The sequence below is a fragment of the Acinonyx jubatus genome, chromosome A1, assembly GCF_027475565.1.
Source record: "Acinonyx jubatus isolate Ajub_Pintada_27869175 chromosome A1, VMU_Ajub_asm_v1.0, whole genome shotgun sequence".
Lineage (NCBI taxonomy): Eukaryota > Metazoa > Chordata > Mammalia > Carnivora > Felidae > Acinonyx > Acinonyx jubatus.
In genome coordinates this window covers 17,079,777-17,098,333 of record NC_069380.1, presented here as the reverse complement: position 1 = coordinate 17,098,333, position 18,557 = coordinate 17,079,777, and the positions used below count along the sequence as shown (strand labels likewise).

The following is an 18,557-nucleotide window of genomic DNA, read 5'->3' as shown; positions in this document are numbered from 1 at the left end:
AGCCTGTGGCCCCAAACCCCCCAGCCCTATTCTGGGGCAAACAGCTCTCGGAGCTTTAGTTACCCCACTCAGAATACCACTTCTGCTGCCTATACCAGGGAATGGAAAGCTCAGTGAAGCATTCGTAAAAGTAAAGTATTTTACAAATATTATGTAATAGTAGACATCATACCAATGGTTTCCACAAACTCGTCACCCCTAGATACCAGTGACAGGGTAGAAAAGTCATGTATTTGGGGCCCAGATAGTAACTTTGTAGTGTACTAACTTTGTAAATTCAAGTCAGCCTAAGTCAGTTGGCCTCTCTAAGACTCAGTCTTGCCATAGTAAAACAGGGATCATGACATCACCCTTCACCCTTGAAACGATTTAGCTCTGTACCTATGAAAATGCCTGGCGCTTAATAAATAATGGTTTCTTTGTGTACTTTTATTGTTTCCCCATGTACATCCCACAAAAATCCATATGGGAAAGATTTTTTGCCAACAAAACAAACTGAGCTGAAGTAATCGTTAATTATATTTACTATTTCTAAATTAAATCTCACGATCTTTCTACCTACGTTAACAGAAATAGATAAATATCTAGATAGCAGATAGGTGTTTAGTGTGGACTAGTAACTCTGTTTTGGCTGGCTGGCTTCCTCTCTAAGACCATTTAAAATAAAATTTCTGTACTTTATTTAAATACAGAATAGAATTGCTTATTAGTTTATAGACAAATAAGCTAAAGCAACTGGACATCATTTAAGTGATAGCAGAATCAACACTTTCTTCAAATGCCTCTTGATAAAATCATTCCTAATTTTTGTCACTAGTGGTTTTAAACGTTTTCATTAAAAAAAAAAGAAATGATCTATTTCACGGGATTGTCAGGAGGATGATGTACAGAGGACCCAGGGCTGTGTTTGGCACAGACTATAAGCTCACAAGCCACGTTACTATCCTTTTAACTTAACTGTCTCTTAACTGTCAAAGACCCTCCCTGGTAGGTTATAATCTTTTTCCCGAGTTTTCATGTTATTTGGAATGAAAACATTTTGACTCTCTTCCAGCTCCTCCCCAAGCCAAAAGATTCATCCACCCAGCTTCTTCCTCTTTAATCGACTATGAGGGAGAGAAAAATATTCCAAGTACTGGGTGGCTGTGGGGGGGGGGGGGTCCTCTCGGTTTGCTGCTCTCTCTGTTCCTCAAGAGGTTACTCACAATCATCCCCCTGGTTCTCTTTTCTCAAGGCACAAACTATTTCTTGAGCTGGGACGATAAGACCTTCTCCGTTTTCTATTCCAAAAGCGGGATTATTTCATGATAATTGAGTTTCCCTCTAAGATAACCCCCCACCCTCCCTTTTTGGTGCAGGGAGCTACCTGTGGGATTTTATTTTCTATATGTTTACTATCTTTCTAGCTATTCATTTATTTTATTTTATTCATTTATTTAATGTTTATTTATTTTTTGAGAGAGAGACAGACAGAGTGTGAGCAGGGGAGGGGCAGAGAGAGAGACGGAGACACTGAATCCGAAGCAGGCTCCAGGCTCTGAGCTGTCAGCACAGAGCCCAACGTGGGGCTAGAACCCACAAGCTGTGAGATCATGACCTGAGCCGAAGTCAAACATTTATCTGACTGAGCCACCCATGTGCCCCAAGTTATTTGTTTATTAACAGCCTTGTCTGACGGGTTTCTTTGTTAAACAAGTTCAAATACTGAGATTAATACTGCAAACTATAAACTTTTAAAAGCAAGACAAAACAGGGGCACCTGGGTGGCTCACTCGGTTAAGCCTCTGACTTCAGCTCAGGTCATGATCTCATGGTTCACGAATTCAAGCCCCGGGTCGGGCTCTGTGCTGACAGCTCACAGCCTGGAGCCTGCTTCAGATTCTGTGTCTCCTTCTCTCTCTGCCCCCTTTCCCCACTTGCACTCTCTCTGTCTCTCAAAAATAAACATTAAAAAAATAAATAAATAAAAGCAAGACAAAACAAACAAAAAGGAAATAAATTAAATTGATTATCGCTTCCATTCTTCCTCATGAGACTGGAAAAATTTCATCACCTAACAGTAAGCAACATTATAAAAGAAAACTGTACAGAGGGAGAAAGCGTACATAGGTGTGACTTTTGCCTTTTAAAAACATTAAATCAAGAAAGCCAAATGGATTGATGCAGCCAACTTTGAAACTTAGTCCCACTACGAAACCAAGCATAATACGAACGTGCATAATTCTCTCACGCTCTTACTTTTCTGTCTAGAAGGTTGTGCCTGATGTTGTTCCGCCTGTAAATTAGCACTTACCATCATCTTTGTCAGGGACGATTGTAACCCGAGCCCTTGGGTATTCTGATCCAATCCTCCCGCCCATGGGCACGCTCAGAAGGACATGGAATGTTTCCTCCTCTTCATACAGGGAGTCGTCAATAACAACGATGCGACACGTTTTTTCACGCTCATGTCTGTCAAAGTGGATGACACTGGTGTGGTCTTCGGGTCTGGATATGTAATCTGAGTAGGACAGCACTGATGTCGGCACAGTTCCGTCTGCCGTACCTGGGGACAGAGAATCCAAAAGGTGTTTATGTAGAACATATTACACAAGCGTGTTTCCAGAAATGATTATTTTCACATGCAACATCTTCACGGTCAATTTGTATACGTGAACCTCCCTGGAAATTACCATAGCACCTACATGGTATTCTAGCATTACGCGTCACCTTCACAGTGGTCTCAAACATACAAAGAGTATTACATTTCCAGTGTTTTCTCCTCTACTTCCTGCCACTGGTCTTTCAGAACAACATAATATTACAAAATAATAGCTTCTACTATTCAAATGCTTACTGTGTGCAGGCAAAGTGCCAAGTGCTTTACATGCATTGCCTGATTAATCCTCTCAACCATGCTACTGGGGTTTACAGAGGTTAAATCACTTGCTCTGGGACCCAGAACCCAAGGCTGACCCTGAAGTCTGTGTTTCTGACCACTATTCTTTATTATCTTCCAATTCATATATATAAATACACACACACACACACACACACACACACACACATTAATGGGAATTTTCATGAATGGTCAGATATCAACTGCACATATGACCTTTTGACCTTTTCTTTTACATTTTTAGAAAATCTACCTGTTTCCTAGGAAAGTATTTAGTATATTAATGAATATTATATATTAATTTTTATTTGGTATTACATAAAATCATCTTTCAGAGGAGGCTTACTAATGAGCAAAAGAAACATTTTGAAATTCGGTTGAAATGAGTTTCAAACTAGTTTACAATGATTTTCTTTTGAGTATGCATTTCTTTGTCTCTGTCTCTCTCTTTTTTAAATAACCCTCTTCCACTTGATCTGGTTTGGGTGGGGAGAGGGGACTTCAATTTCTCACATTCCAAATGGCTTTGAGTGTTGGGATAAGCAACCACAAGAATCAGATGTATTTTGAGAGGTAACAGCTCCTTCCAGGCCCTCTTGGAAGAGGTCCCCAGAAGTGTAACAGTGAAGGAAGACTTCTGGGGAAGTGCAGCTTTTTTCTTTATGAAAACTGGAATAATAAAACATACCCCTCAAGGCATAATGTTCTGGCTCCAACATGTCAAAGAGGCTTATTTCTATGTCTTTGCAGGGACAGTTCAGGTCATTGGCAAGTCAAGATACCTTGTTGCGTATAACAGACCACCATCAATTCCTGGCTCACGTCTCCACTTCTTCGGATGGGAATGAACAGCTCACCCACATCTTCTTCAACGGAGTATTCCGACTGGGGAATAAATACAGTCGACTCTAAAGAGAACACACAATCACAGTCACTATTACTTTTATCTGAACTTCAGCAATCCTATGCAAATTAACATTGCTCTAATCGTCAACTTTCCCACTTGCGTATTCTTTGAGAATGCCACCGTGTGAAGGGAAGGAAAGAGAAGAGGGGGGCAAAAGCAGGTATAAAGCATGCAGGCTCTGGGCCAGTGAATTCCTAGCCTCGAAATAAGACTCAACATTGCAAAAATAGATACATAGATAAAAATCTCTGGTAATTGCTTTTTTCCTCAATTAATAAATGCTGCTGACATACTTCCTTTAAATACAGCTTTGTTCACTTGACAGATCAACACCTTCCAATGGTGTAGACAAATTTTAGAGGCAGACGAGACCTTGGAAGTCACCTTGTCCTACCTCGTACTTTACAGATGAAGAAACCAGAGAGTTGAACTTATTTGCAAAGGCCTCTTTCTGGGTAAGTCAAAATTAAAACTCAAACCTTGTAATGTCTAACTCTAGTACCTTTTTTTTTAAGTTTTTAAAAAAATGTTTATTTTTGAGAGAGAGAGAGAGAGAGGCAGAGCATGAGCTGGTGAGGGGCAGAGAAAGAACAAAGAATCTGAAGCAGGCTCCAGGCTTTGAGCTGTCAGCACAGAGCCCGACGCTGGGCTCAAACCCATGGGCTGCAGGATCATGAGCTGAGTGGAAGTTGGATGCTTAATCGACTGAGCCACTCAGGCCCCCCAACTCTAGTACTCTTTTTATCTCAAGTCTATTTATCAGCTATAAGGACCATACGTGTGGTTTTCTTCCTCTCCTAGACAAATAACAATGCAGAGTATACAATATTATATTTTTATAATAAGTCTAAATGATTCATTTTTAAGGTAGTTGAAAGGCACACTAAATAACAGAATGACATAATTAAATTGTTGAAAATACAGTTCAATGTGAAGCTATGTTTAGTTCAGGATGACATTTAGTTCAATAATTTGACATGGTAACTCCTAATAGATACTTTGGTATTTGACTGGGAGTCTGTTTCACTGAAAGTCTCACAAACACATAAAAAAAACGCTTCATGGTTATTTTTAAAACAGTACGCCACTTTGCTTTTCATGATTATAAAAGACCACTGGAACAGGAGACACAGGCCGCTCGAGGTCCGTGTTCCATCCTCTCCACCCTGCCCTGTCCCCCAGGAGCTGACTACTATGAACCACATCAAAGGTTTCCCTTGTGCTCTGGCTTCCAGTTGGGTCAGCCAAAGGGAAGCACAGGCAGGACTTGGAGGTCAAGAGCAGAATGGGGTCTGTGGCATTCATTCCCCTGGCTCCCTCAGGGTTCAGGGCTGACCGCACCCCTTCCCCCAAGTAAAGGTCATGGTGCCCGCTGAACTCTCTAGCTCACTCTCTGGGCTCAGCTAACGTCTTCTTCCCTTTCCCTCAGGCCTAGAGGTGGTAATGGTGCCCACTCTTATTCCTTGGGGCACTTTACCATGCCTGATGGTTTCCTAATCTTTGACCTCAATGTTGTAAATAGTCATATTATTACATTCTTTTAAAATTACTTAATTTAATTTAAGCTATTACATAAAAAAAATGAGTATGTGGGGGTGCCTGGGTGGCTCAGTCAGTTGAGCATCTGACTTCGGCTCAGGTCACGATCTTGTGGTCTGTGAGTTCAAGCCCCGCGTCAGGCTCTGTGCTGACAGCTCAGAGCCTGGAGACTGCTTCAGATTCTGTGTCTCCTTCTTTCTCTCTGCCCCTCCCCCACTTACTCTGTCTCTCTCCCTCTCTCTCTCTCTCTTTCTCAAAAATAAACATTAAAAAAAATGAGCATGTGGTTTATTTCCTCTGAGATTCTCACTGATACACCAATTTAAAAAATGGTACCACTAAAAAAATGATGGGTGGATATAAGGTCTTATAACTAATTATTCTTTTATCAAACATTGGTTGGGTGACTTTTACTTGCCAGACATTCCTACTAGGCAGAGGGGATATGGAAGGAGACAAAATTCCTGATCTTACGGAGTTTTCATTTTATTTGGGGTTGGGAAAGAGGAAGAAAATAAACAAATATACAAGAATATGTAGTATGCCAGGAGGTAATGAGTTATGTGAAGAAAATAGAGTGTGCTGAAGGGGACAGGGGCTAAGGCAGGGGAATGTGCCATGGTCGGCCTGCGTTATATGGGAAAGTATCTGTGACAGAGTCACATTTGAGATGAGACTTCAAGGTGGTAACGAGATGCCTTACATACATAGTTTAGAGAAGAGAATTCTCGGCAAAGGAGTGAACAAGTGAAAAGGGCTTCAGGCCTGAGTGTGCCAGGTGTGCACGAGGAATGGCCAGGAGGCCAATGTGGTTTGAGTAAGTTGGGTAAAAAAGAGAAGGCAGGACATGGGACCACAGCAGCAGTGACGGGGTCGGTGCCGGGAAGATCACTTGGCACTTCAGGATCGTTGGGAGGATGTCGGGTCTTACTCGGAGTAAAATATTGTGTAAATAATCAAAGACCAACCAACGGGATGAAAACAAGCACGGGCCATTTATTCACAGCACCATAGCAAAGGAGTCGGCCACTATCACTTGTCTTTAGCAGAGACTCAAAGGCAGGCCGAGGGGTGAGAAAACTGTATAGCGGGAACAAGGGAAGGCTGCAGGGGCGCCCTGGCTGGAGGCTGTGGGTACAGGGAAGCTGTGGGCAAGCTAACTAGAAGCGGGGCATCCTATGTGACTAGTTAGGGGTGCACATCCGGTTTCTGTGGTCGGTCTTAAGTTGAAAATGAGGGCAAAATGAAGGAAGCTGTCAGTTATTGATCAAATTTTGACCATCTGGGGCTGACTGCTATGGACAGAGGCTGTGGTTTGGCTTCCCAGTTGCTGTAGGCTGTGGGTCAGAGTTGTATTTTAATACGTGGTCTGTCTGTTGTCTCTGGGTACACCCATCCAGCTCTCAATATAAAAGCATGAGAAGGCTTTAAACACGGGGATGCTGTAAGCTGACACATCTTAAGGACGTTATTTTTGGCTGCTGTGAGATAAAAAGGCACTGAGGGCCCAGGAGCTGGCCAGGAGCTCAGTTAGGCTTTGCAGCCGTCTAGGAGAGAGATCACAGCAGACGACCAGGCGGCGGCAGTGGAGCTGGGATAACACGGCTGTGTGCAGGACATACAAAGGAAGAGCCAAAAGAATTTTCTGACGGATCAGATGTGGTACGTGAGAGAGCAGAGGAGTCAAGGGTGATTCCAAGCTTTGCTATCTTGACCGGCCAGAAAGATGACATTGCTGTTTATAGAGACTGCAGGAGAATCAGATGTGGGGCGCAGATCAGGAGTTTCATTTTGGGCATATTAAAATTGAGGTCTGAATTTTAGCTGAGATGTCAAACGAACCAGCTGAGCATACAATCCTGGATTTCAGCGGACAGGTCCAGATTGGAAATAGAAAAATAGAAAAGTGAGAGGCACCAGCATTTTGCTGTAGGTGAAGTCTGAGTCAGAATAAAATCAGTTAGGGAGGGATTGTAGATAAAGAAGACAATGGATCCAAGCACTAACCTCGGGGCAGTTGGAGGTCAGGGAGATAAGGAAGGCTGAGCAAAGGAGGCTGAGGAGGGGTCCCAGGGATGAGAACAACCGAGGGAGTGTGTGGATACTGGAGGTCAAGTGCAAAAAGTGTTTTCAGAAACAGGGAACGAAGGGGCCCCTGGGTGGCTCTGTCGGTAAAGCGTCAGACTTCAGCTCAGGTCATGATATTGTGGTTCATGAGTTCTAGCCCCGCATCGGGCTCTGTGCTGACAGCTCAGAGCCTGGAGCCTGCTTCAGATTCAGTCTCCCTCTCTCTCTGCCCCTCCCCCACTCGTGTTCTGTCTCTCTCTCTCTCTCTCTCTCTCTCTGTCAAAAATAAATAAAAAACATAAACACCAGAGAACAATCAAATGTCTCAAGTGCTGCTGACAAGTCAAGAAAGCTGAGAATCGATCATTGGATTTAGCAAAGGGAAATTACTGGTTACCTTTATAAGAACTGTTCCAGTGGAGTGGAGGGGACAAAAGCCTGAAGGAATTGGAGGAGAGAAACTGAGAAGACAGCAGGCACAGACACTTAAAAATGTTTGCTGTAAATGGGAACAGAGTGACATCTAGAGAAATATCTTGTTTATTTATAAGAGGAGTTTTTTTTAAGGGCAAAATTATTCCTACTAGTATGAAGTGGGATTTTACCAAACATAAAATTTCAATATAGAAATCATCATAGCGCTTCATTAGAAAAAATACACAAGGTGCCATGAAATATTCAAGTCGGGTCTTCAATGAGTTCCAATGAGTTTCTTTTCATGGAAATTAAGTCTGGTACCACCTAGGTTTTGGCAGTCCTCAGGTCATTTACTCCAATGGCATTCGTAGAAATATTACAGAAAGTTTGGTTTCTTTGTTGGGGGTCGGGGGAGAAAGTGAGTGGGGGAGGGGCAGAGGGAGAGGGAGAGAGACAACCCCAAGCAGACTCCACCAGTGTGGAGCGCAACTCAGGGCTCATCTCACAACCGTGAGATCACGACCTAAGCCAAAATAAAGAGTTGGACACTTAACCGGCTGAGCCACCCAGGGGCCCCAGTTTTGTTTCTTTATTAAAGTTTGCTGTGGACTGAATGTGTCCCTCAAAATTTATGCATCGAAGTCCTAACCCTCAAAGTGATGATATATGGAGGTGGGGACAGTTGGGAAGTAATTAGGTTTAGATGAGGTCATGAGGGAGGGGCCCTCATTTTGGGATTAGTATCTTTATAAGAATAGGAAGATCTCTCTCTCTCTCTCTCTCTCTCTCTCTCTCCCCCCCCAGGTGTCCAGAGCTTGCTTTTAGCTCTGAAACTCACTCCTACACTTGGTCTGAAAGAGGGTAAACAGGTCCAGCACCACATTTAGGTCTTTCGTTGACCTAATGTGGGCAGAAATGTGCATCTATGGGAGAAACTAGAAAAGGCGAGATGAGGAAAGGCTTTCCTGCTAGGTTTTTCCAGTTCATATCATTTTTCAACTTCATTTTATATATACAGGAGAGCTTATACACAGACTGCCTCAAGTAAGCATAACTTTTTAAAACCCCTGAAAGTGGCATTTGTTTTTTTATCAGCCTTAAACATTATTAGCTCATATGTATGGGATTCTTAACTATTTGCAAAGCCCTATTCTAAACACTTTACATGAGGGATGCCTGGGTGGCTCAGTCGGTGAAGCGTGCCGACTTAAGCTCAGGTCATGATCTCACAGTTCGTGAGTTCGAGCCCCGTGTCGGGTTCTGTGCTGACAGCTCAGAGCCTGGAGCCTGCTTCGGATTCTGTGTCTCCCTCTCTCTCTGTGCCCCTCCCCCGCTTGCATACTGTCTCTCTTTTTCTCTTAGAAATAAATAAACATTAAACACTTCACACATATCGGCTAGTTTTATCCTGGCAACAATCCTTTCACATTAGAACTATTATGATTGTCATTTTATCTCTGAGGACACAGAGGTTCAAAACCTGCCGAAGCTTAGGCTGGTAGGTAGTGATACCCACATTTGAACCCAAGAAGTCCATCTCAAAGCCCAAGAGAGTAACTGCTATGATCCACTTGTGAAAGAAGAGCGCTCGGAACGGCCGGCAGCTGCACTTAGGCCAGAAGGCCCAACTGAGCTTATAAGAGACATAAATTACTGCTAAAAAGCTGGCGGGGACAGCAGAAGCAGAACAAAGGAAGCTAAAAACAAGTATTTGAAAATTTGTTTAGACATCTAATGTATTCACAGAATTCTATATATAAACTTACAAAAGTGTTAATGTAAGGAACAAAATCTGCATGATGGTTATACTGACAAAGTTACAGAAGTTTTATATAAGTTACATGCATAAATGTACAATAATATGCTTATGAATATAACACCTGTATTATGTAATATAGCAGCATATCATATGTCAGATCCCAACTAGCCCATTAGATGGAAACCATAGCAGTCTCTGGGAGGGTGTTCTTTGAAAGACAAAGCAAGAGTGGTATTATAGAAATAGTAAACTCTGCTAAGTAAATAGAGATACGTAAACAAAAATGACTACAGGCTCATCCTCTCTAACCCTTAACACTGGCTTTCCCATGTAGTAGGTCTATGAGTGACTTTTATTTCCTTTTCTTAAAATTTTTTTTAATGTTTACTTATTTATCTTGGGGGGGGGAGAGAGAGAGAGAGAGAGAGAGAGAGAGAGAGAGAGAGGTTACACGTGAGCAGGGGAGGGGCAGAGAGAGGAACAGAGAGAATCCCAAGCAGGCTCCACACCATCAGCCCCCTGTGGGACTGGAACACATGAACCGTGAGATCACGACCTGAACTGAGATCAAGAGTCAGATGCTTAACCGACTGTGCCACCCAGGCACCCCTGGCTTTTACTTCTTTAAATCTTTCAGAATTCTTGACAATGAAAATGTGTTACTTTTATAGTTTCAGATTGGTTTCATTATTCTGTAAGTGCAAAGATGAAGCTGAGTAAAGTGAATGCATTCGTCATTAGTCACTGCAACTCGATTGTAACGAGTGCTTTGATCTGCAATTACAGTTTTTATTTTTAGGTTTGACTGTGCTGTAACTTTGGCCAAAAATGACTTTTGTTCTCAGAAATAAAATAGTTGTAGTTACATTTGAAAGCTACTGTTCATGCCAGTCTTTTCTCAATTATACTGAACAGATTAAAAAAAAAAAAACAGATTCTACTAAAACCAAGATGGAACAAATTATCTTCTAAAAATCTCTGTTACAATAGAACAGAGAAAGCAAAGGCAGTGCATGGACAAAGGCACTGAGTGTTTGTTGTCTTTAGAAAGTCATTTGGAACATTCAAAAGTAACACAGAAGATATTCCGGTACCTCCTCAGGCTACCATGCTGTCCTCAGCCTGCTCGACAAGTGGCACTGAGTAGGAAGTCTGTCCCTGATACGTTTGATCTTGGACAGTTCTCTTACATTTCTACGGTCTGTTTTTCACTCTCAAACAGACATAGTAATTAGCACAGGCTAATTCAACAGGGACTTGAAAAAGACACAAATGAGAGTAATGAAAACATCTAAATAACATGCTTACAAGTGTTTTTTTAATGGAAGGGTTTTTTTTTAATGTTCTTTATTATTTATTTTTGAGAGACAGAGCACGAGTGAGGAGGGAGAAGGGGGACAGAAGATCAGAAGTGGGGTCTGCGGTGACAGCAGTGAGCCCATGTGGGGCTCGAACTCAGGAACCGTGAGATCGTGACATGAGCTGGTCAGGCGCTCAACTGACTGAGCCACCCAGGCACCCCACATGATAGTAAGTATTACAAGCTCATATCAGGATGCCGTGAGATCCAAAAATTATCCTTTAGCACTAGGCAAAAGTAGGTAAGAGTGAATCTTAGGGTAATCTTTGTGCATATCGTTAAAAGTTTTTATTTTGTGAATGTAGAAACTTTCAGGAAGTTTTACAACACTACAATGGCTTTATTTTACACCACCTTTTTTCATATCCACCTTTTGGTGCCAGAAATGTACAGATGTGTGCTGTAATTTTAGCCGGTATTTCAAATTGTTTGCTTCTCTTAAGACAATGACCCGTGCTTCATGGCAACAGGATTCAAAAAGGAAAAAAAAAAAAACTTCCACTCTCACTGAAATTGAATTTTTTCATGCTTCTTTCTCATTTTGGTATCATAGCTGCCATGGATTACCATTTCATTAATTCTGGACCTTCAAATTTGGCTAGCCAATGATCTCCCTATGTCAACTGTGACAACAGTACAAACTTTTAGAAAGAATAATTAATGTTTGTGTTTCATGTTACAGCCTATGTCATCTGAATTCTACTGCATGAAACGGGTTGGCTCACTCAGCACACAAAAGTTTGCCTTTTCTTTGTAGCCAATAAGATTAGCATTCTTGACATAAAAGTTCTACTTTTCTTTGGCATGGTATGTTTATTCTCTACTGTGTATTATACAGAATTAACCTAATCTCGTCATACAGAAAATGATTACACAGATCAAATATTTAATTCCCTAGGTTCATGGTTGATTTTTGGTATCATAAAGGTATCAGAACAAGCCCCTTTCAATCAGAAGTTTGCAGATACTTCAAGTATGTACATAGTAAATAACTGCACGAAATACTTAGGGACTTTAGACATCTATGTTCGGTATCTGTACTCGAATACCTATATCTGAGGTTGTAGTCTCCTAGTAAAGTACAAAAAACTAATTTACTCTGGTTAGAAATTATACAAGGTAAAAAAGGAATGGGATCTTAATGTAAAATAAGTTTTAGCTCTTACCTATTTTCCTCTTAACAGAAATGAAAATGCTTAATGTTAATTAATATCTAGATGCTTCTCAGAGTGAGAAGAAATGGTGTTATGTCTGACAGTTAGGGAACCGAATAAACAGGAAATCGAGAATCTTCTTTCAGGCTTCTCCTGTGGGTGCTGATTGCTCCTTTATCACAGCACATAACATTGTACATTGTTAGTTATAATAATTTTGTGGAGTGTAATCACCTAATGATACCCTTTCAAAATTAGTATGCCTTCTTCACTGTAGCACCCGCATCCCTACCTCTTAGCAGAATTCCTGGCATGTAGCAAAAACTCAATAAACAGCTGTTGAATGTACAGATACATAATGCTGAAGCAGTCTTGATTATCTTTCTAGAATACTTGGTTTTGTTCACCTATACTGATATATTTTTGGCTTGATATATAAAGGGAAAATTAATAGAATAAGAAGAGAAGGAATCACTTTGTTCTTGGGTCTGTTTGTTTGTTTTATATACAAGAATGGGTGAGACAATGCTGCTGTTGGCAAAGCATGTGGTTTAATTAGGATATTATTTCTTTTCAGTCACAAGAAATGACAGAAGACTGCAAAACTCAGAGAATAGAGAGAAGGGCTTCGTAGAAAAAAAATCTATATATATTCAAACACTGGTTCTGGCACTTATTAGCAGAGGACTTTGGGGAAATACATTCTTTGAGCCTCAGAGATCCGATTTGGAAATTGACATATCAATCACAGGTTTACATGAGATATGATTGCCCAGCTCCTAATGCAGGGTCTGGCTCAACCGTGGATATTCAAATATGGTAGAGATTGGCATTGTGATTACTATCTTACCCTTGGCCTATGGAATAATCCTTTTGGAATTCTCTGGGTTAGGTTAGAAAAAAAGGGCAGAAGGAGTAACAGTGACCCGAAATTTCTTCAAAGCCCTTCTTGTCTTATGGCCATCTGCTGTCTGCTGTTGATTCAGTCCAGCCTCGTCGCAGGGGGTCTTTCCACCACAGCTAATTGTTACCGCCCTCAGATAAAGGGTAATCTCACCCATCTCTGACAACGCTAAAGGCAACCAATCGACCAAGTGGTCGATTGAGGCAGAGATTTAAGGATGGCACTATTTCTCAGGTTCCTCATCCAGATAACAAGTTAAATGGTTTATGCACTTTAAAACCCCTCCCGGGGCGCCTGGGTGCCTCAATCGAGTAAGCATCTGACTTTGGCTCAAGTCATGATCTCGCAGTCTGTGAGTTCAAGCCCTGCGTCAGGCTCTGTGCTAACAGCTCAGAGCCTGGAGCCTGGTTTGGATTCTGTGTCTCCTCTCTCTACCCCTCCCCTGCTTGCTCTCTCTCTCTCTCTCTCTCTCTCAAAAATAAATAAATATTAAAAAAAATTTTTTTTAAACTCATCCCAACTGGAACTGCATTTGTAAAGGATGGAGACTGTGGAATCAAACTGAACCAAGGAAAGATAACAGTGATAGACGACTGAAAAGTAAGGTAAAATTCTTGACAATAAGAGCAGATTTTCCATGGGAGTGCCTCCAAGGCCACAAGAACCTGGGACAAGGGAAGTATGCCAAAGAGAGATTAACATCTCTGTTTAGCAGTCTGTTTTCTTCTTATTCTAGTTTTCCTCTTTGTACCGCAGACTCCAATTTTTGAGGACATTGAATTGATTGATCTACTCAATAAATGACTAAATGACCCCATTTGTCTAGAAAGCTATTGATCCCTACAATCATGGCAGAATGGTGTGTCCCTCTTTTGTGCGCCCATAGCACTTTGTTAAGTAGAAGGAAAAGTTCTCCATTTTCAGTCCTCTTTTTTCATGTGACAAAATATGTCTGTTCTAGGGGTGCCTAAGTGGCTCAGTCGGTTAAGCATCCAACTCTTGGTTTCAGTTCGGGTCATGATCGTATGGTTTGTGGGATTGAGCCCCACGTCAGGCTCGTGGCTAACAGCATGCAGCCTGCTTGGGATTCTCTCTCTCCCTCTCTCATTCTGCCCTTCCCCACTGTAGCTGGTTCTCTCAAAATAAATAAACTTTTAAAAAAACTGAAAAAAGATCTCAAAAAATACGTTTTAGACAAAAATGTGGGCTTCTGAAGTCCCATCTGACAGTTGAGCTGTCCCTGCATGGCCCCTCTCTCACTTGCAGGGCAAGTACCAACATGGCAATGAGATTTGCATGTGAACTGTAGGAGATTAGCTCCCTTCTATTCATGGCCACCCAGGGTGTCCAGGGATGAGGAATGGGGTGCACTTGCTCCCAGTGGTGACTGCCCTTTGAGGCAGGTTGCCTTCTTGCACACAGGATACAGGAAGACATAGTGACTGGACCCACTCCTTAGAGAATGGTCATTTCTATTGATCATAGAGCTTGGCTTTCCAGCCAGAAACCAGGCTGTGTTCTTGGAGCCATGTGTTCCCAGCCGGACATTCAAAACATCTGGAGGCATGGGACATATTACAGAACATCCATATGGGTACTGAATAGTACTTGAGGCTAGATAAGTAACTACTTAAGTGTATGTCGTATCTCCGCAGTAGATGTAGATACTCATGTATTGAATAAAACGCATAGTCAGGGGCGCCTGGGTGGCTCAGTCTGTTGAGCATCCGACTTCAGCTCAGGTCATGATCTCACGGCTCACTGAGTTTGAGCCCCACGTCAGGCTCTGTGCTGACAACTCAGAGCATGGAGTCTGCTTTGGATTCTGTGTCCCTCTCTCACTCTGCCCCTCCCTCGCTCATGCTCTGTCTGTCTCTCTCTCTCTCAAGAACAAAACATTAAAAAAATTTTTTTTAAACGCAGAGTCATTTAAAATCTTTACCTAAATCACAACTATGTAAGTTAAAAAATATAAATGGATAGAGTATTATAAGAGTATAATTATGAACATGTGAGAATTCAGGATGTATGTATGTATATGCTTGTGTGTGTGTGTAGAAAGAGAGAGTTTATGTTAGTAAGTTGTTTGTTTTGTTTGTTTTGCCACAAAACATGGGAGCAAGTATTCTAAAATTTGTCACATGTAAAATTGAGAGTATTCTATAAACACCAAATAAAATGCCTAAAGTGGTGCATAGGTCTATAAGTATGGAGGTAATAGGGAGGGAGTGAAAGAATGTATATAAAATGTGTTAACTGTGCTGTTTGTCGGTAGTATGTGATGAATTTCAATTATTATCATTATCAGTAGCCGTTATGGGTAAGTAAGGAACTGGGAAAAGCTCTTTTCTTATATTAACTGGCTAGTAAACAAACAATTTCCAGACTAAAATGAAGCAGTGGGGGTTATTTCCTTTTCTTGCTGCCATAACACTTTGTTTATACTTTATTGCATCACATCACATTCTATAGCAATCATTTATTGGTAGGGCTCTCTTTCCCATTAGACCATAGGCTCTTTGACAGAAAGATTTCTATCCTATTATCTTTGCATCCCTAACACATAGCGCTGTACCCAGCACACATACGAGCTGAACACATTTTGAATGCATGCAAAATAGAATCTCATAACATGACCTAGAACTAATACATAGAGGGGGAGGTTAGAGGCATAATAGTTCCTAGGGCTAGCAAATTTCTATGTGAAGAGTTACAAGAGAGTGTAGAAAGAAACAGTTAAAATTTTGAAATGGTAGGGAGAGTGACCCTTTAATGGTGGGGAACAAGGGCTCTTTAATCTCTTAAAATGAAATCTAACAATGTTATTTGTGACACTAGAAATAACAACAGTAGTATTGTGCTTTATGTTTTATAGAATTCTTTCACAAGAATGATGCAACATGAGACTCATTAATTTTTCTTATTTTGTGCATTAGGAAACTAAATCTTAAGAAAAGGTGTTTGATTTGATTAAGGTCATAAAACTAGAAATGGTAGAATTGGGAATCAAACTCAGATCTTATAACTTTAAGACCAATGGTCTTCAACAAGACATGGAATATACCAGGCATTATGAGACGCTTGTCAGTTATCATAGGAATGATCATGGCCTGGAATGACTAGGGCTGAATGTCATCTAGAAAATTCTATAACAACTTTGATGACCATTACATTAAATGACATTATGGCAAAGTTGTGTGTGTGTGTGTGTGTGTGTGTTGTATGTACGCATTTTAATATTCCACTTCTCAGATCTACTATGAGTACAGAGTATAGAGTGTTACCCTATTCTGAGAAATAGAAAGGGACGGATGAGTTTAAGTGACTTATTCCTTAAGGTAAACAATGACAATTATACCAACTGGCAAATAAAGTATCAAAAAATGGCTTCAGGGGTGCCTGGCTGGCTTAGAGGGTAGAACATGTGACTCTTGGTTTCAGGGTTGTGAGTTCAAGCCCCACACTGCACCTAGAGCTTACTTAAAAAAAATGAAGAGAGAAAGAAATGGCTTCAAACAAACTCTAACTGATGGGCCAGTTCATGTGTATTAAAGCTGCCATGGCTGCTTCAAAAGAGAGAAGCTTTATTATGCTACCACTTATTCAAGACTTAAGACTCGAAGAAACTTTAATTATTCATTCCTAGATAATGCAGATAAAACTAAATGTAATTAAATGCCAACTGTTCTTTAAAGGAATTAGAAGCATAATTGAACTTCATATTTAACTAAAAGAGAGATGTTAAACAAACAGACCCCGAGCCCAGTTCTCTTATGCTCTCTCTCTAATTAGGTTCAGTCTTTTAACCCAGAGATTTCCACACAGGTCTCCATTTCAGGTACTCAGTAGATTGTATCTTCAGAGAAAATTTAAGAGTTTTCTGACTGACAAAATGAAGTAGGCTGGCAGTTAAAAAGAAAGTCACGTCTGGCTTCTGACAGGATTTCAGCTTTAGAAGACTCTCTCCAACCTTTGAATAAATGCCAGCCCTCAGAAAGCCATTCAACCTTTTTCTTTCTTTCTTTCATTTTCTTTTTCTTTTTTTTTTTCTTTTTTTTTCCTTTCCTGAGTGCACGGAGACAAGCTAGCACTTAGAACGATGGCAAGGGGGAGGGAATAGGTCAAATTACACATGAAAGCAGTGAGGTTCACTTTTACCAACATCAGCCAAAGGTGTGCACTGACAAAAAAGCATAATCTAATAGAAATTAAGAGCAGTGATTTAAGACACGATTCACCAAAGAGTGGGGATAGGTCTGGTGGGTTTTATGTAACAAATGTGGAGGCGCACAGCCAAGTGAAAACTGTTGGCTGATAAAAATTCTAACACTTGAACAATCAAGTGTAACATGAGGAACAAATTAATCCCAAACGGTCTGATTCTTAAACTCTTTGTTTAAAGGACACTTTTAAAAGACATTTAAAAGACTTTAAAAAGTAATGAATTAATTCAAGAAAAATGAGATGAGCAATGTTGATTCTAAAGAACAAAATTACAGTAAGAGAAAGAACATGCTGATAATTCATATGAGCTTATGTAGTTCATTTACTTGAAATGATATAGCTTCCCTTATTAGTTTTTGGCTTCCCTCTCCCATCAGCATACGTGAGAATATGAAACTATTAGTCTAGAACATTCTCCCCATAGAAAGTCCAAACACTGAATTTAAAACTTCCTTTATAAGGTATTTTGTCATTAAAAACCCAACAGCGACAAAACAAACAAGTCGACAGCTCTCACCATCTCCAGGGTCAACAATCTCCACCGTGGTCACTGCAGGGAATTCCAGAGCAGCCAGCACAGGCTCTGAGAGAACCACCTGGAAGGTCTCCGACTGCTCGTGTTCTCCATCGCTCATGATCCGCACTCTCCAGGTGGCCCTGGTCTGGCCTGGGTTGAACTGCACTTGTTTCTGTGCTTTGCCCTTGAAGTCTTTGTCTTTTTCTGCAGTCCCATCTCTTGTGCCGATACCTGCACAAAAACATGGTATCATTTTCTTAGCTTCATTTTTAATTGGATTTTTAAAGTCTGCCTTGTCGTTCACCTTTTGTGTGTTATTTATTCTGCCTGCCACTACGTCCAGCTTTGATTCCATGAGCTGGACGATTGGGGTACAGGTGCCACAGTAAAAGGGTTCTACTGTAGGTATTGAGGGTTCATGATTCTGTTCTATTCTTACCTCATGATGGTTTTGTTATATATTCTTTGAACTGTGTTTGTGTTAGAACCTCTTGTAAAGCAAGACTCAGTAAATTAATATTCATGTTGCAAATATTCTTATTCCTACAGTTCACTCAGTCTTAAAAGCTCTTCACTTTTTAAATTTTTTTTAATGTTTGTTTATTTTTGAGAGAGAGACAGGCAGACAGAGCATGAGTGGGGGAGAGGCAGAAAGAGAGAGGGAGACACAGAATCCGAAGCAGGCTCCAGGCTCTGAGCTGTCCGCACAGAGCCCGATGTGGGGCTCGAACTCATGAACTGCAAGATCATGGCCTGAACCAAAGTCAGAGGCTTAACCTACTGAGGCACCCAGGTGCCCCCAAAAACTCTTCACTTTTACTTTTACATGTG

General features: G+C 41.0%; 1 protein-coding gene across 5 annotated transcripts in view; it reads right to left on the bottom strand.

Annotated features, from left to right (window-relative positions):
* FREM2 (FRAS1 related extracellular matrix 2) overlaps positions 1-18,557 on the bottom strand; it is a 168,155-nt gene that overhangs the window by 69,779 nt on the left and 79,819 nt on the right. For all 5 annotated transcript variants that reach the window (XM_027064727.2, XM_053214654.1, XM_053214661.1 and 2 more), the window contains exons 4-6: positions 17,727-17,957; positions 3,661-3,786; positions 2,294-2,545 (exon numbers count right to left, since the gene is read on the bottom strand). In XM_027064727.2, the coding sequence (XP_026920528.2) occupies positions 2,294-2,545; positions 3,661-3,786; positions 17,727-17,957 (609 nt within the window). The remainder of the gene's footprint in view (positions 1-2,293; positions 2,546-3,660; positions 3,787-17,726; positions 17,958-18,557) is intronic.